General features: G+C 32.7%; 1 protein-coding gene across 1 annotated transcript in view; it reads right to left on the bottom strand.

Moving 5' to 3' along the window:
• The window catches only part of LOC128985280 (uncharacterized), a 136296-nt gene that overhangs the window by 7048 nt on the left and 104329 nt on the right, over window positions 1-24919 (bottom strand). The window contains exon 4 of the mRNA XM_054404671.1: window positions 13403-13538. Coding sequence (XP_054260646.1) covers window positions 13403-13538 — 136 coding nt within the window. The remainder of the gene's footprint in view (window positions 1-13402; window positions 13539-24919) is intronic.

The following is a 24919-nucleotide window of genomic DNA, read 5'->3' as shown; positions in this document are numbered from 1 at the left end:
CTACCATAAATTATGTCGGATATAATGTTTTAAATGCAGAACGTGTACTAGTATTCATCAAATGCATTACAATCCGCATATTTTATCTAGGAATCCTAATGCTCTGCTCTCAACCTCATGATCCGCCTCTGGAATGACATATCGCATATAAAACCCGCTATTCAATTGTTCTCTGACTGCAAATTGACGCATTGTTTGTTCTCAATAACTTCTCTACTTATCCGGACCGAAGATCAAAAGGATATCAAAGCTGTATAATTCCTCAACAAAAGCGCAGAAACATCCAACACCCTCCTGTGATCGAACTTCTGTTATGATAGAAATTTTCACGGAAAAGGAATCACACTCGTCTTGATTGAAAGTCAACGAGATTCCGTCTTTTGTATGCGGCAGGAACAAAAGAAGGGGAGGATAATCGAAAAGATGTGTTGAATAGGACTGCCATACACAACAACATTGCCGCAAGAAAACACAGAAGTAAATTTATGTTAAAAACTGAATAGTTTGAACTTTCCCAAAAAGTTTAAAACTTCAATAATGTTAGCAAAGGCTTGTCTAGTTATTAGGTCGCTGCAGAAATGAACCTTCCCAACGCCCCTCACCGATTGAATTAGTCATGCTGTCGTTAAGCCTTTATGACAGCGCAAACAGTTTAAAACAATTAAGGCGAATTAATTAACCATAGGGAGTAATTTTGACAACTTAGGGTGCTTGAAGAGATTGGGGTCTTAAGTACGTAATGGATCAAGTTTTAACTATTCTTACTTTACATAACTGTATAAAAAATCTCAAAGAAATGTGTCATATTTGTATACGATTTATCAGGTTTTGAAGTTAGGGTCCTTACCCAGATTTTTAGAAACGTAAAATTTTCACCATCTTGTCGAAAAAATATTTCAAACAATTCTTTTCGGAAATTTAATATTTTTCAGTGAACAATAATTGTTTCCATGCATAGGTTGAAAAACTAAATACCAATGACGTGGTCGATTGTAAATTCAAAATCATTGTAACTTGTGAGTATAAAAAAATCCGGTTAAAAGGAGATTTATCAAACCTACGTTTTAAATTACTAAATAATATATCATAGTAAGATTTTATAGACATAAAATAAGGTTCCACTAACAAATATTTGGTTTCGCTCCAAAAAGTACGCAACAATGAGTTTTACATTTTTAAATGAAAATAAATCTAATATTTGATCAGTAAACAAGTCAAAAAAACAAATATATAACCAGTATGAAACATTTTAATATCATCCCGTTGAGGATATAATAGCCATAATAGTTATAATGCCATAGGAGATGTTTCAAGATAAAACGTATAAACTAGGCTTGTCTGTTGTAAGAACCAAAGAATAATAGGAATACCAATCGTGCTCTTTAAATTAATAATTCATTTAAAATACCTACGATAAAGACTGATTGGCCGATTCGCTATTTGATAAAATAATACACATTTAACATTATAAACTAAAAATAATAATACATTGCAATAGTTCTGTGTACAGTTACACATAAAAAACCAGAAATAATGTTAAACGTCGTTGGATCGAGCCTGCTGCCTCTTTGTTTCCTTTGTGAATGTAAGTTTTCTCTGTACTTTGGCCTGGGCAGTCCGAGAGCTCATAATAAGGTTTCAACTGCCCGAAGTAACTCTCTTTGTTTTCCATTTCCACCTCTCTTTTTGGTAAAAGAGTTACAAAAATGTGTTTTATCTTTAAATTGCATCTTTTTATGCGTAAGTTCAAGATTATTGCGTCTTACAATAGTAATTGCCGAACTAAACAATTAACTTAATATTTTACCTTTAATATTTTATTTGGTTGTCGGCTTACTGTAATAAAATAACATTTTTACCATATATGTTACATTTTTGGTTTTTACAGTTTAAAGTTCAAAAGCAACATTGCAACAATTGTGTCCATACAATTTTCGTTATTTTTACTTTAAGAATGGGATGAAGGTTATTGTTTTTCAACGAAAATAAAACATTTTTATTAGTCTAAATCACAAGATATGGGTTACAAATACAACCCTGTCACTGAGATTTGACTTGTACTGCATTTTACCGCTTTAAACTGAGTTTACTAAAATATTGGTACGCGTTTTTTTGGGAATCAATGTTAGTTTATTTTTAACTTGATAAAACTCTGCTGCCGCCTTACCCCTTCATGCTAAAACCGTTAATAATTTCAAAATTATTCAGCGAGAATAAGAAAATCATTTGATGAATTTTACTCTATGAGTGAAATTAGTGCAAGTACACGTATGTTTTTAAATTTCAACTACGTAGTTTTTAAAATAATATTTTTTGTAATGGGCAAAATCTTTTTTTTTCTTTTGATAGCACGTGCATGTGTATAGTTTCTTGATTTATTAAAGGATTAGTTATTTATTGTTAGTAAATCTTATTAATATTGAACTAAGCCAAATTTCCGTTTATTTACAACCAGCAAATTAAATACAGCGTTCAATGTAGCAAAACTTCATTATTGATTTTTTGCAATTACTAAAACTAACATACATGTTACTATTAAAATAAATACAAGATTATTTTCCGATGATTTCACATTTAATACGATTTGTGTAGACGGAGTTTTGCATTATTTCCAACACACGCCATTATACAGCGGTCTTCGCTACACGTTGTCAGCTCAAATCCGATTATGGCTCGGCCTTTCTTTGTTTTTGTGACAAAGACTAATGCTACCTTAGTGAGGGGACCTCGGAATCCGAAACATATTTCTGCTTTCTGTGTGTATAAATAATTTATCACATAGTCATATTTTAAAGTCAACTAATTGGTATACATCAAATGTATAATCATTGACACTCAGAAAAAGATTATTTTCCCTGAACCTAACATAATATAGTATAATATGAATATAATCAGTCAATGGTTTAAAAATTGTCCGCCGAGTAGACCATGGTGATTGAATCGCGACTCCGACTCCGCCGACTCGGAATCGGGAGTTGAAGAACTGAAGAACGATGAATTAGAACAACTCAATTTCAAGAGTAGCTCAGAAGAACGGGAATAATAAGAGACATTTTTTTTGCCATAGAGTAAAAGCCTGTCGATAACCTGGGACTATTTCATTGTTGACAAAATGAAACTATTTCATTGTCGACGATATGCGACGTCGGTTATTTAGGATGTCGGTAAAGTGGGAATATTTCAGTGTCGACCAAATGGGAATAATATTCAGTTTCGATCAGTTTCTATGGTTGTCGATAAAATGGAACCCACCCACTGTAGATAGATTGTATAAAATATATACATTTTTATACAATTGTGAAGCTCACTGTTACCTCTGTTTCTCTGTAGAGGTAAAAGAAACTCACGAAAAATTTTCCTGACAAAATTTACTTCAAAGGGGGGGGGGGAGATTTAACTTAGTAGCTGCAGAGTACTCGCTAGATGGATGACCTCTAGGATCGTGGAATAAGTGAACACCAGTGCCAGTATGATATTATGATTTAATAAATCTACCTAAGTGTGCACACCCTGAATAAATACATTAAATAAAGATAATTGTTATATAGTGATATTATAAAAATTGAGAATGATAAAATAGTAAATAAAACAGAAATAATATGCTTGAATATGTACACCCTTTTTTAAATCTGTTTCTTATACACAGCTATTTAAAGACAGTTTCTCTTGACACTTAAATTGTATTTATAATATAATTTTGATAATATCATTATACTCCCAGAGGGTAAGGCGTGCCTCAGGTATCCATTTGCTGGTATGCGTTTGCTGATGGTATCCATTTGCTGGTATGCGTGTGATGGTATCCTCATATGCTGGTATGCGTGTGCTTTAATCCATATTCCGCTATCCATACTGGAGGTATCCATATGCCGTTATCCATGTAATGGTATCCATGCCGCTATCTATTTGCTGGTATCCTCAAGCACCACTTATCCTCTGGGAGCTCCGTTTCAATTACCTTTTATGTATACGTATGCCGATTACGAGGTTTACAAATAAAATTGGTTTTGAATAAGACATACAGCTTAGAAGAATTACAATGGACATGCTGAGCATAGCCAAGCATAGCTGTTGTCGATAGTTTTTTTTTTAGGTTTTAAGAAATATTAACGCAATTGAAAACTGTACAGTGTTCGTTTATGTTGTAAAAAGTGATATAATAGATGATTGAACGAAGTGAACGAATCTATGTATCGTGTATAGCGGAGTTGGAGAAAAGTTGTCCGCTTCCGCTTGTCTGTGAGTCCGTGAGCATCCGGTAGTGTGTTCGCATCAAAACTCAAGAACCGTTGCACTTATAGCATTCAAATTTTGCACAAAAAATTATGACACCAGTGGGAAGACACCATTAAAATTCTAGACGATTCCGCTCAGTAGTAATTATAAAACCCTAAAAATACATTTTTAAATTTGTCCCATAAGAATAACATTAGAAGCGCTACCTTATTCTTCTTTTTATTTGTTTAAGTTTTGCGACAAACAAATTTGTTGTAAGACAGAGAGAACGACTTTTACTCTAAGCTCTTTCATTCATGCAGTAAACAGTTTTGGCGTCTATGAATATATATAATTATAATTTAATAAATTTCAGAATAATAAATTGAATTTTACAATATTAGTCGGCAGTTATATACCGTTTATGTTTAGTATTAAAATTCACCTTTAAATTAAAAATATGTATACATTTAGAACTAAGCACTTTTTATAGGTATATAGTCAATGATATAATACAGAAAGCACACAGTTTAACTTATTGCAATATCTATTTTTAGTAGTCGTTATGTCACAAAAATATTTTTTTGAAAAATCTAAAAGATTTAATATTGTAAAAATGATGTAAGATATTGAAAAAAAGATACCTAAACGGTAAATAAAGTTAACTTATTAAAGTTTAACAATTCAGGATCAACGAATGTCACTGATACTTGAATGCTTATGTTGATCACTTAATTATTTATTGATAGATATTGTAAAATGCGGAACATAAGGTGCATGATCCAAGAAAGAAAACATATGAACCCTTGTAAAAATTTCATTTACCTACCGATGTAATCGTTTTTTACATCACAAATTATTGCCGCAAAATCTATACTGTAGTTTCAATTCAACGTCTCATTTGGTACAGTTGTTTTCTCACTGAATATCTTCATGCTCTCTACGGAAACCTATTTTTTTCCAACATGCTTACCGTTCAGTATCACAGCATTTTTATCTTAAATTAACATAAAAGCTATTTTACTAATTGTTTAAGAAAAATGTTTTCCTAGAGAGGTAGATCTTCAGATTTCTGCGGGCTCCGAACCCCCGGACATTATCACCTAGCTAAAAGCCGTTAGCGATTGCTGGGATTCAAACTCTGACCGTGAGGGAAGAAGTCCCGCGATCACTACAACAATCGCTTTCGTGCGATCACATTATTAAATTTAAAAAATTAGACTCCGTCCGTCAATTCCCCATACTACCGAGACGGCCTTTCACTACTTCACCCCCAACATCTTGATTAAAGACTCGAGACAGATGAGAAATGCCCGAGACAATCGGCTGCATACAAAGTGTTGATTGATAACGGTAAAAAACACCCTCCGCCCCTTTATCTCGAAAACTTCAAAGAATTCCAAGACTTTTGGCTTAAAAGCTTTCACTTGTAATGAACATGTCGAATAGTGAATTAAACCTTGGAAGAAAACTGGCTCGCCATTCAACGTTTGAAACAGTAGCTTTTGAATTAAGATTTGCGACTTGAATTAATATTTCCAAGAAAATTAAACGTTGCTTTGGCGACGAAGTCTCTTTTGTAAAAGGTAGATTCATCTGAAAACAATCATTAATTTTGTGCGTGTAGTTTCAGTCCAAATAATATAATTTAATAGATACATTAGGAAATACTCTTTTTACAACTGAACGATTTAAGAGTACAATTCCACTGACGAATTAATACCACGAAGCTATGAACATGTGTGACTTTTAGAAGTTGATAATTCGAAAATATTGGCAGCATTTTAATCGTACTATAAAATACCCCCGCCGCAGCAAACCTGCAGACTAAGCGAATTTCCGTTTGCCTGATTGGATTTACACTAAAATGTCTCCTAACAAATTTCACATTTATTACCTAGTTGAATAGAATTAGGTTAAAGAGTACTTAGGTTTTCTGCAAAAGGGAGGGTAAAAAGTGTGTTTTTTTGTAAAATATTAATAGTTTAGTAAGAAATGAATGTATTTTTCAAATTTGATTTAAATATGTTCATTAACAAGCAAACTATAACAGTTGACTTATTCTCCATAAGAATAACATGGGAATTTTAAATTAAATTTTTTTGGAAATTTTTCCGTAACCATTAGGGGCATAATAACGCTTTAATATACTAAATTATTTGTTTTTAAGCTCTACAAAATTGTTTGGAAAGAAATTGTGCAATTTTTTGGATTTAGGGTCAAAAATGGGAAAACCCTATTTTTACCCCATAAAACCCCCCATAATCCCCCGTTCCCATAGTCCGATCATGCTGGTTCGCGAACTCGTTCGAATAAATGTAGGTTTACACGTTTGTACCAAATTTCATCAAAATCGGATGTTTTTTGCTCGAGTTATCGCACTAACGGACACATATACACGGATGGTGTTTTTGGCCTCTAGGGACCTCAAAACGAAAAAGTAAATCGGTCCCGGGTCTAGGTCTTACCGTGCAACCTACGGTAATAGCTACTTCCCTATAGGGAAATTCGCTAAAAAAACAAAAACAAAACAAAAGTGCCCCTACTCCCCTACAGTCCCTAGCAAACAGTGTTGTGATGTCAGTTTGAGTTATGGTCTTACCACTCGAGGTCTGCGTAACTCGGTTCGATCCCTCGGATTTGAGCTCATTTTTTACTGTTGACAGACAATCTAAATTCAAATGGGGGCAGCTTGCTTAGTCACTCTTCAGGGGGTTTCTTTGGACGTCTTAGACTCCCTGGAAGAATATAAAAATATCGTGTTGAGATGTATATTTGGGTAAAAATCTTTGCGTGAAGGGATTATAGGAAAAGTGACCATAGTGAATAATGAAAATCGTAGACGAATTGCACCGGTAAAACATTGTATTATGTATTTTGTATGTTATTACTTTATCAAAATTTAAGCTAGTGATGGTTACAAAACATGTTCAAATCGACTATCGGTCATTTTTAACGGGGTTTATTTAAAGTACTAAAAAATGTAGGACTTATTGTAAATCTTACTGTAATTTAAAATCCATAATCATCAAACCTAGAAAGTCTCATACAGAGTCAAGACGATTAGCTACTTTATTACACTTCAGGTTTTAAATATATATACAATGACGTACATTTTATGATTAAACGCTTTATTGCGTGGCTTTTGTTAACTATCAAAAGAAACAGAGAAATAATTAAGAACTATCTTTACATTACCGCTGGTTGCTAAAACTAGAAATCATGTAATTAAAATATTTTCATAAAATACTTGCCATACCTTATTTCTATTAAAAATAATACTCAATCTTCAGTGATAATCTGAAAATATTTACACTGTTAATTGATTCATATTTACTTTGAGATATTTGGTAATCGTCTTTTGGAGGAATGCCCAAAAGTGTTTAAGTATTTTCCCATAATTTTTATCGCCCCCTTTTCAGATTCTGGATCCATTAGCTTCAGTAAATGTTCCTAGGATGACTCAGCCCACTTTTAATTTGGTTTTAATTGGGAAACACCCCTTCTCTGCGCGACGTTTAATAGCTGGGGAAGATCACAATGACTTGAAACTGTAAGATGGACGGGTGCGGTTCATACTTGAAATATCAAAGAATCAACACTAATTTTTAACAAAAGTTGTATTCGGTTGTACCAGATTAGGAATGTATGGCTCTGTATATGGCATGCTGTAACTATGAAAATTTATTTACTATAGCTATGAATATTAAAAAATATCACAAAAAGGGGCATTCCAAGATAAAGAATGGAGGCTAATTGCCATAAATTTAAGCTAATAATGGATTTTGAAAAATTTTTGTCAAAATAAAGATATGAAGATAGTTATCAGACGAGTTATTACTATTAATAATATTATTACTATTACCAATTGAGGGAATGCCACCTATGTGCGTATTTCAACCCAATAATATAAGTGAAGGATGTGTGTGGATTGGAGTGTGATGCCTTGTATGGCTTTGTTACTGACTAAGATCAGCTGTTTTATCAGCCATTTATTGAAAGCCCAATATACTTTAATAATACTTTAATACTTTACATTGAAATGGTGACTAATCCAATGATCAGGAACAGCTGGGTCCAGTTTCGAACCACAAAACTTCTCACAATTCTCAGGATCGAACCGGTGACCTTTTGATTACTAGGTGAGCACTGAGCTACCCGGCTATTGAATAGAGAGTCAATATATGTAGCAATGTTACCTCTGTATGAATTCTGCAACTAAATCAACTTTGAATGCTGCAGCGGTTTCCAGAAAAAAATCTAAACTTTTATTAGATAACTATTAATAAAAAACAAATGAGAAAAGTAAAATAGCTTATTCCCTGTATGGGAAGTTTGCTAATAAAGAAATTGAGAAAACCCGATGTAATCTTTTATTTCAGATTCAGCCGGTGAATTTGAAAAATGATCGCGGCGTCTGGATTGGGCCGGATCACAAGCGTCCCCCGCATCGTAACTCAACCTGTCAACGCTAATGTAAGGTGCATGCATCGTGCAGCGGCGATGGAACTGCTGTGAATCAGTCTTCATCTGTGACTGCTCAATATGCTTAATCATGTTAATAGGATGATCTTCGAACGGAATAGTTGTGTCAAGACTTAATATTGGGTGATATCTTTTGAATATATCGTATTAAGATTTGTACGCCTAAACTTTTATTTTTAAGTAGGCATCTAGTGATACAAAGTTGATCAGTTTATTACTGACCGGCTTTATTCCTGGTGTATTCAGTCTTATGTTACTTTTTAAGGATAGAATCAGTCCCAGCTTTCTATGAGACTGAAAAATGTGGCTGAAATGCGTAAAATAGTAATCAGGGACCCAATACCAATGATGAAATGATTGTTTACTATGGTTAGTAATGATTTATTTGAATATATATATATACACTATGTCAATCAGAAACGTCATTCTCGTTATTAGGTTGCTACCACTTGTGAATGAAGTTCATATTGTTTTTTACTTAGTAAAACTACTTATAACGGTAGGAGTATACTACAGTCAAATACAAACAGCATACTTTCCTTTTCTTTCACATAGTTTTTATACTCTTACTAAATGGACACGTGTCTTAAAGTGACTTTATGTTCCTATGAGCTTTTATAGTATGTAAAACAAATAAGGAAAATAGAAATCAGCGTAGCAAGGCCGTGAGACTCAAGTATAATCAATTATAAGGCTGGCTACAAATGGACAGCCTTATATACACATGGAATGACATAATATTAATTAACAATTAATATTAATTTATTTGTTTCTCATGTGACACTATGTTGGTTTACATAAAAAATATCGGATACCTAAAAGCAAACTAGATTTATATTGTAAATTAATTTTTCTTAAAGTGACTATTAATTTGTATGTCCCCCCCTCGCCTCTCTTTTGGAGGAGTAGAACTTTAAACTGTCACCATTCCATATTTCTAATAGGTAATTGTCTTCAGTAGGGATCGCTTTAATGTTAAGAGAACGTTTTATAAACATTCTTTATCCAGACGTTTACACGTTCGTTCATAAGATTTTCACAGCTGTAATATATTTTGTAATAGAACACGAAGAAAAATGTAAGATTCTGTCAAAATAAATGTATTAGGCTACTGACATCTTCCAAAATAGCCTTGTTGGACAGGGGGAATCGGATTACCTTATCGGACTTTGTTTCATAAGTCAAAGAAAAATAAAACCTCCCTCTTGCAAAGAGAAAGTAAACTCAACTTCCATCACAAGTGTTAGTTTGTTTTGATTGGCACCAAAGTAAAAAGATATTTTCAATTAATAATTAATTGTTTTATACGTAATTTCGTGTTATTGCCTACACATGTACACATCTGTAGGTTTTTTATAGAATAACTCTGGTTAAGGTATATGATCTATAATTGCATTTTGAACTAAAATTGTTTATGATTTATATATTCTATAGTTTAAAGTAAGTTGCCCTGTCAGTTTAGTATGGGTAAAAAATGTGCACCAGGAAGCTAACTGTTACCCAGCGGCAAACTTCATCAGTGAACTAAATAGTTTTTCCTAAACTGGCTAAAACTGAAAATTGGGAATAATTTATTTACTTTACAGTATTATATTAGTAAATAAAGGTATACTTTTCATTTTGTAGTCAGTTACAGCTGATGTAAATGGTATTGTCTTCTTGATAATACAACAAATCACACTTCATTGTAGGGGATTGTATGTTGAATTATAAAATAAATTATGCAATTTGTTAAATATCAAAAGCCATTTGTGTAATTTGTTCATGATCAAAACAATAAGTTAGCAAACAACGTTACTGATTTCGGAAATCCTGGCATTGGTAACTCCTTTGCATTATCATAGATAATAAATAAACTGTGGATCAGATTAAAGATATTGAAATATATTGTTTCACTTTTAAAAAACTAACACTTTCTACGTAAGCAAGTTATCTTCAGCAGTGCACACTGTAAATGCTTATCAAATTGTATACAGTTCCCGATAGCACCCTTTAATGCATAACTTTTTTGATTGTTTTGGATAAATTAATAGCCTACAACGAGGCAAAAAAATTAGATTCAACGAAAACATAACATAAGCGTAGATACTTGGTAACAACAACAGGAATTATTAATTATGACTAGTGCGATCCTTATAAATATAGGACTGTAGAAATAAAACAGCCAAAATTGTAAGTTGTAACTTACTCTGTGTCCTGAAAATAATACTCTTTTTAGCCACAAGAAAAAAAACGTGACCAAGTCAAAAGTATAAAAATTCAAACAGCAAGGATTTAATTAAACATGTTTTCATTTCAATAAAATATTTTGCATTACAAAACAGTCTAAAATGAATCATTAAAAAAATATTAGTAACACGATAAAATTGTCAAAACATTCCATGTTCCATGTGTACTCTCTAATAAGTATATTCAGTTCAATCATCATGTTAGGAGGCAAGAGTCGTTATTTCAGTTGTGTTGCTATCCACCTCGTTAATTTTAATAACGTAAGTGACTTTTAACTACAGAACAATCAATAACTCCTCCGCAAGTTTTCAATCACACTTCGCACCCTCCGTCATTCCAGTAAGTGGCAGAGCCGCTTCAATTAACGACAAATTATACAAAACGCACAAACACGGCCCTAGTTTGGGACCTCCCTGCGTCACTCCGTCTATACTGGTGAGGGTGGGTTGGTATAGTAGGCGCCTTCTAGAAAACACATATCTAGGGAGAAAGAACTTAAGTTTGATAAAGAATGTGTTTACTAAGTAACCAAAAAATCATGAGTTATTCACTTCATCGATAATCTTAATAATTGAATAAATTCATCGATTGGAAGCTGTGTTGAATTTGTAATCTGATGAAATTTTGTTATTGTGCTGTCAACCAATTAATTTTTTCTAATGAAATAGTGATGTTAAAGAGTATTGAAATGGAAATTCCAATAATGTGAAATCTTGTCCGATTGTAGGAAAATATAACTTTGCTTACACCTTCTGCGATCACCAATCCTAACGTAACCTTTCTGAACTGTCACCATCGTTGAGTAGCAGTAGCAGTAGACTACATTACCGTAGCACACTTTTAGACTTAATTGTAATTGAATCGATAAACAGTAAGAGAAAAGACGGAACATTACAAAACGAAACACAAAATAAAATACCTGCCTATGTAAAAAAATACTATCTGACGACCTACACTATTGAAATAATTATTTAAATTCAGGCCTATAGTGTTTAATTTTTACTTCCGAAAAATTTACTTTGTTTTATTCGTTTAAAATGGGACGATGGATTAAAATTATAGCTTCCTCACGTTTTAACAGTGTTGCATTACGAAAACTTTAAATCGTAGAGTATAAAAGATTATAAATACAATCTTTTCCAACAAATCCCATGGCTAATTCTGAATTGGGAAGATCAACCCTGATAAATATTGTTTCTTAGTTTCAACCGAAACACGAACAAAGACAATTTTCCGTGTTTCTACATCGTAAATCTAGAGTTCTTAATGACCGTCTGGAAAGAACGAGAAGTAAAAAACAAGATGCATAGTTCTTGCTAAATGCACGGGAATATTTCGCTATTCAGCAGCTCTGTTGGCATTTTCTTGCCCCTACCGTATTATTGCCCTTGTAATAAATCAAGCCATCGATTTCGGGGGTGGACAGAAGAAATAGGGAAGGAAATGAATTTGTCACACGTTGTCGCAAGCACAGCTGGCGCGGACCCCAATTTATGTTTTGGAAACGAGCAAATAATTTGATACATCTTGTCGCGAACTGATTGATTTTCTTTCGCACCATAGAGAAGGAACTGCTATCTTAGAGTTAGCATATTAAACTATTACAAACCACTAACTAACCATTAAACTATTATTCACGCCACTTACTGTAAATAGTGTACTATTTATTTGAAACAGCATAGAACGTGATAGATCATTTTGTAAGAGTGGAAAAGCCCCCCGAGGCTTCTCAAAGATGGTATTAAAATTCAATATGATTCGAGTTTGTTGAGATTAAGCGAAATAATATTCACGTGAGTAATTTAAATAAATCTAGGTTTTCCAGAAATTATAAATAATAAATAATATAACTACTAAACTTGTTAAAGTTATGAACAAGTGTTTAATTAAAATATTGTTTTCCAAAAGGACATTTAAGGAACCAATGAGACTTAGAAGAGAATTCAACTATCTCCCTTTTAGTCCCTTTTGAAGAATAGTTGGTATTTGAAAATAGCCTGCATTACTCTGAAATTGAAAATCTCATGGTGACGGATTAAGAATGTATAAGCTATTATAGTAAATATAAAACACTGTTTTAAAATAACTTGTAAACAAACAACTGTGTTTCATCCAGTTTGGGTAAATATTCAGCAAGGATCTAGGTAAGTCTTCATTGAGTTAAACAGCTCAGATTCTTTATCTGTTAGATTAGAAAAATTATCAAGTTTTTTATTATGGTATGCTATTATTTTTTACCCTGGGTATAGCTAGCCCATGGTTGACACCGGTACTTACCTGATATTTATGTATAAGCATTCAAGCACGTTGTCTAATCCAATAAATCCATTGTTTTTCGATTCCTTAAGCGAATAATCCTTGTTCCAGAAAAATCTTAAGAAATTGTCTTGCACACCTTTTAGCAATCTAAATAATAGACTCAATATTCAAATTGACTAATAAAGTAGCAGAGTCTGATTAGCAGTAGGATTACCTTAGAGAATATTCTTGGGTTTATCCAGGATTTCATTGGATCCGCTTCTTCCTGCAGGAGCTTCTCCGCCATTTGTGCCTTCAGGACTTTCCGTTGAACAGAGGATAGCGCCACCTCCACTCCTGCTTTGGGAGTCCTGAAACATGAGTTAGATATTTAATATTTAAAACTGTTGTTTTTATCTATCGATTTGTACAGGTGAACCCATAACTTATGTAACTACTGGGTTGAAATTTCAATCAAAGATGGATTAGAAATTCGGCCGACACGTGGGCTACGTCATTAACTTAGATTATTTGTCTTCATGGATTAGATGCACAAAATTACTATCAGTCATTTACGGTATGCGTAAAGTGCATTTTGTAGATTGCTATTTTATTTGTCATTGTAACAACTTTATAACTCTTTGGACGGAATAAAGCAATATGTTCCTAGGTATTATGTCCAAGATAGTAAAGATAAGATCATAACAGCTGATACAAAAAAAAAGAAAAAAAAGAAAAAAAACATAAGACAACATCGGTGCAACTGGGCACCACAACATATAACACTACTAGTACCGACTTAATATTTTACCATATGACGAGAGCTTTAATTGTGGTGTCCATAAATTGTGTAATCATACGGTGTCCATAAATTACACAAGTTAAGAAAAGAAAACGTTTTAACTCCATTAATTGCATTTAATTCTCACAATAAAGTTGTGTAGGCGAGCTTATCAGACCAGCAATAAGACGCTCTGTAAATATGCTTCTTAACAAAATTGCGCATAAAGAGGCATTAAGAGCAATTTTATATCTGGCAAATGTAGAGAACAAAACAAAGCATGCTCGTTATCATGCTTTATCTTGTGTTTTAATGTTCTGCAAGTAAACCCCATGAAATTGCTTTTAAAGGCTTTAACTTGCTAAAGTTCCCTATCTTTATACTTATTAGGTTTACTATGAGTGTTATCCTCTTTCCTTAATGAGCCTGCTTTACCGACAAAGGATTTTCTCGTTTAATTATGGATGATAAGAATTAACAGTAATTAATAATGGAAGCAAACAATGTTCTTTTGATTTTAGGCTAATTTGAAACAGTTAATCTAAGATTATGATTATGTAGTGTTTTTTCAAGGGGAAAATGCTTATTGTTACTTGTTTTTAATTAAAGTTGAAATGAAAATTTAATTCTACAATTTATTAAATTTTAAAATAATAGATTAGTTATGACAAAAGTTTAAACTAGGGGTGATCTTTACTTCCAAATTGTGTTCTTTGATAATCGTAAGCCCAGTATTTTTGTTAATATTTTCAATAATTTCAAATACATTTTTGTTATTGTAACAATTCAATATTTTTTTTTCCATAGAATAATTTAATTTTCACCAATTTTTTTTTCTTTTTATTTATATGTCAATCCATATCTTAATGCTCAATCCTCTTAAAACCATGTATACTAATTGTCCAAGCAGACTAATGAGTAAATGATTCAATATAATTTAATATAGGAAACAGCTTTTAATTAGTAAATTCAACTCCCCACTTTGTAAACTCTTATTGTAAATCCCCTTTTTCTACTATCAATTTTTGTACTGTTATTTAATAAAATTAAGTTTCTGTATTGTAAATTTGGAGTTCCCATTGTAGGCCTAAGAGTGATTATATTGTAAATCCCCACCTTGTAAAGAAACGACAAATTAGGTAGAAACAAGTTTACATACACGTGAAAATTGTAAGATAATTTAATCCAAAATTGCATGTGTAAAATTTGCTACTGCAATAGCACCCAACATAAAAATTCTAACAAAAACTAAAATATCTCCTAATTAGGTTAAACCAATCGCCAAATATGTAAATGTTAAACAAAATAGTCCCACAATCTGTATTTACCAAATCAAAAACCTATTATGAAATGTATTTAAAAAACACAAAAACCATGTTTATGTTAAAACGTCTGTACCCTCCTGCCTGAATTCTGACCTGTTTATAAATCTCCTGCAGTAACCAAGAAGAGTTTGAAGTGAATCTCCAGCCGACGTAATTACTTTTATTGCCTTTTTATGTGCGGGATTCCAAAGCTTTCAGAATCATTGCCAAGAACTGCGCTAGCATTGTCGCACGGCTGGACTGGAAATGTAGAGAATGCTCAGTTCTTAAGTAATTGAATTCTTGATACTACGACAATCCGGTCTGTAATATATAATCTGGATTTAATAGGTGTAACGTGAATTTAAAAGGGTACAATTTAATCATCATCAGATCAATGAGCCGAAGTAGGTCCGATTATTACAACGTGCTACTTTAGATGGACCGAAGAGGGTCCGATTATTATAACGTGCTACTTTAGATGGACTGAAGTGGGTCTGATTATCATAACGTGCTACTTTAGATGGGCCGAAGTGGTCCGATTATTATAACGTGCTACTTTAGATGGGCCGATGTGGGGTCCGATTATTATAACGTGCTACTTTAGTTGGGCCGAAGTGGGTCCGATTATTACAACGTGCTACTTTAGATGGGCCGAAGTGGGTCCGATTATCATAACGTGCTACTTTAGATGGGACGAAGTGGGTCCGATTATTATAACGTGTTACTTTATTTAGATGGGGCAGATTCAAAACAAACCATTAACTAATGCTGTGATACCATAACCGAGTGGTTCGGAGCCCAATTATAATAAAGTTACTTCTGTGCGGAGCACTATCACAATATTTGACATTTCCTCCCAAACTATAGTTTTTTTTTTCAATTTTAATTTTGTTGTTTTATTTTGACAATACTTTTTAAATTGTTATATACTTATTAACTTATTTTTAAAACAGTTTTAAACTGGCTTTTATCAACATTAGACAATTGTAAGTGATCACTTAGCCTTATATGTATAACCTCTATACTTAATATTTAGTGTATTTATTTGATTCATTATTCATTGGGGTTTGTTATATACGGCGTTTTATTACATTACTACATGGAGTTATGCAGACAGCTTATGCTAAATTTACATGTATTGTTTTCATCAAATATATTTATACTATTTCTTTTGTCTTCAAAATCAAATAATCGACCGAAAGTACTTTCACAGATTGAAAACTATGTTAATTGGGGGAGCGAGCTGGTCTTAGAGCGCGGGACATCAGTTCCTGAGGCCCGGGCTCAAATCCCACCAAATCTTGGATTTTATCTAAGTGATAGTTCCACAACCCCTAGGTCTAGCCTGAAGTAATGTAAAAAGGCAGTCCCGGACTTGTGCCTAACGTCCTAGGAAAAAAAACTATGTTCATTAGAACATTTTAAACATCCATAATAGTTTACAACTAAAAGAAATAGTGCTCGTTTTATGCAACTGTTAACAACACACATGATCTTCAGAAGCTATGGCCATACTCGTGTATATTTCAGTTGTAATAGACACATAACGGCTTCCAAGGGCATAATGGTAGTGTTGAAATGTGTTATGACCTGGGTATGCAGTAACTCAGACTGTAACACGTTACAACACCACCCTTAGTATTAACTCTTGCTCATGGAGAAGAGGATGACTATAATATTTCTTTGTAAAAATAAAAACATTTAATATAATTTTTCTACGCTAACGGCTAATTCTTGAGTTTCATTGCAAAGCAATCGTTTGAACACTATCATTGAGTATACGCGTTACGTGTATGTATACTCAATGACACTATCCAAAAATATAGAAGTCCTTTTCCAACGCCACTCGGTATATTTACACCTAGTCTATACCGTAATATTTCGAAAGATGTGGTGAATACGTGTGAATGAGAAAACCTTTTCCATTGGCTATAGAATTTGTCTAGTCACACCGTAAAAAATAACTATTTCCTAATCTCAGGGTTAGTGATAAGCGTGTGGTCGGATTTGTAATCGGTGAAAATTGTTTTCTATATGTCTACCTTCTTGTAAGAATATTATAACGGTGAATATATTGTATTTTTGGAAGACATTTATTATATCCATCAACAACAACACTTTACGCCAGTGGAGGAGTCTTCGAGACGACCATGTAGGAAAACGACAAAACCTACCACCAAAACCATCCAAAAACTATTACTAACTAACCAAGTTGGACATATAAAATAACTTGATGAACACCTGCTTCAAGGATTATTATTTACAACATTTTCAATTAGTTAAGGAAAGCTAACTTTACTTTGATGGCACTGCCCATGATTTAATACTGTTCTAGTATTATTATTATCTATAATTATTATTATTGTTTTACTATCGATCTTTAAATTATCATTATCAAGTTAAATGGTTGGTGAACAATGATTAATTTTAATGAACTGTAAAAAGGTTTAAGAGCAATATACTTTTTCAACCACCCTAATACCAAATCATATGTCAAGAATCAAATGATCGTTTGGAAATTGGAAAATGTAAAACCCATCCGGATTGTATTGTAATGATGTAAAATCGGATCTGCCTCCTCTCATTCCTGATGATTTGAAATTGTTATTTCATGATTAGATCCTTATACGACCGAGTATCTTGATGAATACACATGTTATAAATCAGTATTTTTTATAATTAAAAAAATGTATTACAATACAATATCAACCATTTCAAAAGTAATACACGTATTGACAAATTTATATTTTTGTACTGAAAATGAAATAATTTAATTGTGCATTTAAAATACTTATCTTTTAGGTAGTTTAAAGATTTTAGAAAACTATGCATCTTTCAATTCGAGGATATAATTGTCACTAATTAACTAAAAATTTACATCGTGTCTTATTTCCCTTAGAGAATGGTGGTATCAGTATTACATCGTTTTATTTGACTTAGACCAACAACTTTAAGACGAGACTAGGTTCGGGTCTATAAACGAGAATCAAGTCACCTGTGGGCTGTTTTGATAAATAATCATTTTCGTCCTAATGCACAAATTATGTAGATTGCATCACACGCTTCACATAAGTCATATTTTCCCTTTAAAAGTACATTTCCATCAAAAACATGGATTTCTATTGTACATATGATTACATTTTGTTTATAAATCGTAACATTAAAGTAGTTTACGCAACGATCGTGTAAAGATGGTCTTTAAGACACAAGTAGAAACTTATCGAGTAGAAAATTCTCGAGTAGAAAAAAACTTGCTTGGGTTAGCAGTTTAGGTCTATCGCTTGAAAACAACATTGAAAACAACCCCAAGCTCCTAAAATTAACGTTTTTATTTTCCTAACACTCCTTTGAATGATAAAACTTTTTCTAGGAAACAGCTATAGTTATATACATAATTTTAAAACTAATAGGTTATTAAAAATGATAAGTAACAAAAAAATCATTATTACAGATTTTAACTGTGCTATACCATAGCCGTCTGCTATACACAAGTTTGTTAGCGTGTTGATCTACGAAAAAAAGAAGCTATTCCTAAATTCAGTCTTGGGGGGGGGGGGGGGGGTCTTCGGAAAGTCTTTATGTCTAAATTCAACAAGGTAAACTCTAATATTCGTTCACAGACTAACTGTAAATTAATTATTCGGAAACGTTATTACAATGTTCATCCTACTAATATTATAAATGAGAAAGTTTAGATGTATGGATGTATGGATGGATGTATGGATGTATGTTTGTGACAAGTGAACGCGAAAAATACTGGTCGGATTGGGCTGAAATTTGGCATGATGATAGCTCACATTCCCGATTAACATATAGGCATATTCTTATTTCAAAAATCCTTTCGGGCTCCGCCCCAGTGGCTCTGGAGTTTCTCATGTTAACCTTATGAGAAATGGAATTATTGAATCTTAACAGCTGTTTCAATTAAACAAGTTGGTTCTGTTCTGTGATGTTCAATAGCATTAAAGTTACAAGGATTACCAACAGGGTGCAGCACTATTATTTCTTTTACATTTATGACAACAGCTGGAGGCGAGTTAGCGTAGCGAACGAGCTAACCTGAAGGCAAGTGAGCGCAGCGAACGAGCTCCAACCTAACGGTGAGTGAGCGTAGCGAACGAGCTCCAACCCAAAGGTGAGTGAGCGTAGCGAACAAACTTCAACCAGGACGTGATTGAGCCATGCGAACGAGATAATCTTGAAAATTAAGAAATTAAACGGGGCAAAGCCCGCGGGTTACAGCTAGTGGAATATATATTAAACATGTAAAAATACATAGACAAATTTTTCGAACGAAACCGACTGGCGAGTTTGGGACCCCTAGATGTTGTTTAAGGACATTATGTTAAAAAGAGGTAAAACATGGATATATTTTACTCATTTGATTCAGCCCAAATATACAAAAATAGTTGAATATTAAATAACTACTTAACTCCTTTAGACTGATTTGGTAGAGTAGAGTAATACATTATCTTCAAGGGTAAAAACTGAATAATATTACCTCTTAAGTATAAAAATTATTTTTAAAATTTGCTTTTTGCTTTTGAAAATAACAAAAAAACACCATATTTAAGTGTTTCTGGCGTCAACTAACGAAGCTGAGTGATCATTAAATATACTATTCTACTGGTATAAGATTAGTAATGAAAATTTACCACACTTACAACTTTCACGTAAAAAATCATTAGCAACTGTAAGGAAAACAAACAATCCCTACTTACATTTTTACTTACCCTCACTTTGTCGGGACTTCAAAGCATTCATTGTGTAAGGAAGTGTACAAATACATTCCCTTTGAAGTTTGCCTTAAGGGCTTAGAAAGCCCGAGCGTATTCAACAGTGATGCAGTGATAACTTTTAAACAATCAAAATATACAATGGATTCTTTAAGCGATAACTTGTGATTGGTTGTTTTGTGGACTTGATAATAATTAAAATACTCCTTACGCAGGAAATCTGCACACAATGCAAACGTCCATTTACCTGGCTAGATTTTCACTAAAATGCTCCCTTTAACTTGTCACCTTTATTTCCTTTTAGCATACATTTTAATGAGTACTTAGGTTTGCTGCTACAGGGTAAGATGGTGAGATTTTTTATTAAAATGTTGATAGGTAGCTTAGTATAAAATAAATATATTTGCAAAGCTTTATCAAAGTATATCTATAAACCATTAAACTTCAAAAGTTTTATTTTTTCTCCATAAAAATAACATGGAAATTTTAATTTACACTTTTTAGGAAATTTCTCCGTAACCATGAGGCACATAACAAAGCTTCTATATACTAAATTATGTCTTTTGTAGCACTACAAAATGATTTAAGAAGAAATTACAAAATTATATGTGTTTACGGTCAAAAATGGGAAAACACAATTTTTTCCCAATAAACCCCCGTTTCCATTGTCCGATCATGCTGGTTCGCGAACTCGTTTGAATAAACGTAGATCTACAAGCTTGCACCAAATTTGATCAAAATCTGATATTTTTTGTCGAGCTATTGCGCTAACGTACACATATATAATATTTATGAATGAACGGTGTTTTGGCCTCTGTGGAACTTAAAACAAAAAAGCAAATTGGTCCCAGGCCTATGTCTTACCATGAGACCTACGGTAATAGCTTATTCTGTATAGAAAATTTGATAAAACACGCTTTTTTACTTAACACATTGGGAGATCAGTTATGATTCAAGAATTATAAGCAACAGTAGTTATGGTACGTAACCATGAGGTTATAGGTTTACTGACACTAAACTTGCAATTTTAGTTTGAAATCAGTTGGAAATAAAATGTTAAAAGTAAAAAAATAATACGTCTTCAATGTTTCAAACATGTTATAGTCCAGAGTTTGTGCAATGAAATAAAACTAATTTACTGTTTACATGTAGGCCTAGGATTTATTACAATATAAAGTCGCATATTTAATTGGATTGACAATGACTCAATTTATATTAATACCAAAATAATGTAATCTTGTGTTCCGAGAATTTCAAAAAAGTAAAATGCAAGAGAGGGTTTATCTACATGCAATCTGAGTCCAAAAAACGTATTTCAATTGGCAAATCCTCTTAACTTAGAAACGCAATATGATGCGTGATTGACTTTTAGGGGTTCAAATGACGAGATTTCAGCTTGATTTGAGGGGAATATTGACTTCACATATGTGGTTTCTCGATTCACGAAAGTCCTGTTCGGCCAAATATAGTTTTATTGTTGTCAGTGATTTTGTTTGATCTCTTTTGTTAAAACAGTAATTCTAAAGAAAAAACTAATGTATATATTTTTTTGTATTTACTGTGTGTTGAGTAACGTGTGATTTCAGATAAGTAGAATTTTTAAATATGCCTGATATTGTTGACAAACTTTAAACATTTTTTGGTAATCTTAGACATATATTCTCTATCGTAAATTCAAACTAATTCCTACTATTATTAAAACTGATATACTAATCTAGATGTTTAGTGAGACTATTGTTTGTACTGATGATAGGTAATGAAGTAATGTTGTTTTATGTTTCTTAATAGAATTTCCTTAATAAGTTGTTTTATGTGTAATAAATAATATAAGGTTAGCTTACATAAGAAAATGGAATTTTGTATACAGTTGTTTAATGGATTTAGACACATACATTCAAACTATTTTTGTTACTCTGTTATATTGTTTTATGTTGTTACATACTAGCTGGCCCGACAGACGTCGTCCTGTCCTAATGTAGTTTTATGTCAAATGCTCGTTCATTTTCAAGATGAGCTCGTTCGCATCGCTCAATCACATCCTGGTTGAAGTTCGTTTGCTACGCTTACTCATCTTTAGGTTGGAGCTCATTCGCTGCGCTCACTTGCCTTCAGGTTTAGCTCGGTCGCTACGCTCATTCACCTTTGTTTGCAAATTGGCTGTTGTCATAAATTTAGAAAAATAATAGTGTTACGCCCTATTGGTGAACCTATTAACTTTTTAATGCTATTGAACATTACAGAATCCAATTGTTTATAAGAACCAGCTGTTAAGATTCTTTACATCCATTAAAAATAAGTAATCATAAGGTTAACATGGAAGACTGCAGAGCCACTGGGGCGAAGCCCTTTTGACGGATCTGCACAAAAATTCACACAAGCCATCCTTGAATAATGCTTAATAATGCCTGAAAGATTCATTACAATCTGTCGAGTGATTTCGGAGTCCATAACGTTCAAATATATATATATATATATATACAAACTTCCTCTTTTATAAATATAGATATTGTGTTTATTTTTATTTTCGAGGTTTTCTACACCTACCAACGTTTTTTTTAGATAACTGCAATTTTTTTAAGGAGGTTTCATAACCATGTGACTATACTTATTATTCTGGACTGGTTAGTCAGGATAGTCACTTCAAACCATTAAATTCCCTCGATTTCAAAAGGAGTGGCGGGTTTTCAATAATCCACATATCGATATTTCTCATTGCACCATTGTATGTATGGATGTTTGCTGCTATAGTCACAATATAAAAAAGATAACGACCAAAAAACCGGCATACAGAGTATCGCTTCAATCCTTGCCCGTAGGTACGGATCTACCTGATATCTCGTATCTAAAGTAGCAGTTGCTGACGTTTCGACGCACCTGCAGGCACCTAACATTACATTTTGTAGGCTATGCAAGATGTGCATTAAACGATAAAAACTCATTTCTTTAGGAATGAGATTTATAACACGATTATCGTTAATATCCTTCAAATTGCCATTTTAATAAGTTTACTACTATCCCTATCATAATGTTTAACCGATAATGTAGTATTGTTTCACAAATGCTACGTTAATAGTTTAAGACTCCACCACTGGAATATTTTATATAGATACATAAGTGTATTATCTCAGTAACAATCCTGATTTTTATGTCAAGAAGTAAAATAAGAGACCAGTGTATATTAAAGTTGACGACAGGTCTCGGACTTGTACACCAAATTGCATGTTTGCTATAATATACCATAACATATTCTCGTGTCATGAGAGTTTTACAACAGTTTTTGTGATTAAATAGAACGTTGGTAAAATAGTTGCAAATAGTTGAAAACACGTGATGTATGTGTCAATATAAAAAAAAGTTTAAAAACAAAAGAGGAATCAACAAAAAAAGGACATGGTTTGCATTTGCACAGTTTTATTTAACAGTACAACCTAGTCTGTTTATCTTTCATTATTTCTCTGTTTATTTTATGGAGATTCGTTGAAAGAAACTAAATTCTGAATGCATTTGATTCTTTCCACCTTTTTATTTGCAACAAAAATTACTTTATAGGGATATTTATCCTTAAATTATGCTGCATATTGTGTCCTTATTGAATCGCTTTGTTCCAAACTTAACAATTAAATGTCCTATTATTTCAAACAGTTCGATGAAAAACTAATAAGTTATACAAACTACAAAAAAGACACCTCTGTCTTTTTGTGATAAAAGGCATATTTACGTTGCACATAAGTAGCAGTGGACAGTTTGTAAGTCTGCTGCAAGTGCCAGAAAGGATTTGAAGTGAATCTCCAGCCAACGTAATTACTTTTATTGCCTTTTTATGTGCGGGATTCCAAAGCTTTCAGAATCATTGCCAAGAACTGCGCTAGCATTGTCGCACGGCTGGACTGGAAATGCAGAGAATGCTCAGTTCTTAAATGAATGAATTTTTGAGAAGTTAATAATTAATTCTAATCATGTAGTAATATATCAAAATACATAGCGAAAAGAGCAAACTATAGATCCAAAAAACTAAATGTCCATGAACTTAAGAGAGAGTCCGCAATTGAACTTTTAGTTGTTATTCCACTGTTCGAAAATTTCTCCACTGCATATTTTACCTAGGGGCCATTAATTTTAGTTTCTAAAGATTGACTTTTGTAAATGTATATGCCTCTTGTACGGTTAGGGACATCCAATTCAATTTTTTTAGATTCACTTTCAACTTTTATCCCAGCGGTCACATCAATTTTATATTTTTTTTTTAGTTTGGCTGCTTTATCGTGTTTAGAAATTGAGTTATGTCATTAAGTAGTTTAATTGTATACATATGCAAAACTAGCAGAGTACCCGTCCTTCGTACGGGGTTGGCATATAAGTGTAAAATGTTTATTGCAGTTATGCTCAAGCTTTCTGTTTGCTGGGGAAGGACACAGTTTGATAACATTTGCTTCTTTAAATTTAAGGTATACAATAGTACAAGAGTGGTAGGTACACATCTATCATGTTCTACCACTAAACAAATATCAAAAATTCGCAAAATATCACAAATTATTCATAAAATTAAAAACATAAACATAACTTTAATCAATCCTTCTTTGACAGTTCTCATTGCGTATCACAGTTTTTTTTCTGCTTAATTCAAATTATATAAGCTGTTTTCATAAGTGCAAAAAAATAGTGCTGCACTCTGTTGGTAAATCCTATAACTTTTTAATGTTTTTGCATATCATAGAACAAACCTTTTTATTTAAAACAGCTGACTAAATTCTTTTATTCCCTTTAAATACGAATACTCAGAAGGTTAACATGGGGAACTACAGAGCCACTGGGGCATAGCCCTAATGGATTTTTTTTAGATAAGAATATGCCTATTAAGTTAATCGGGAATGTTAGCTATCATCATGCCAAATTTCAGCCAAATCCGGTCAGTAGTTAATGCGTGATTG

The sequence above is a fragment of the Macrosteles quadrilineatus genome, unplaced genomic scaffold (genome assembly GCF_028750875.1).
Source record: "Macrosteles quadrilineatus isolate MER2022 unplaced genomic scaffold, UCM_ALF_1.0 Scaffold_2__2_contigs__length_208266976, whole genome shotgun sequence".
NCBI lineage: Eukaryota > Metazoa > Arthropoda > Insecta > Hemiptera > Cicadellidae > Macrosteles > Macrosteles quadrilineatus.
Note: the sequence above shows the minus strand (reverse complement) of the source record. Positions and strands in the feature narration are given on the sequence as shown.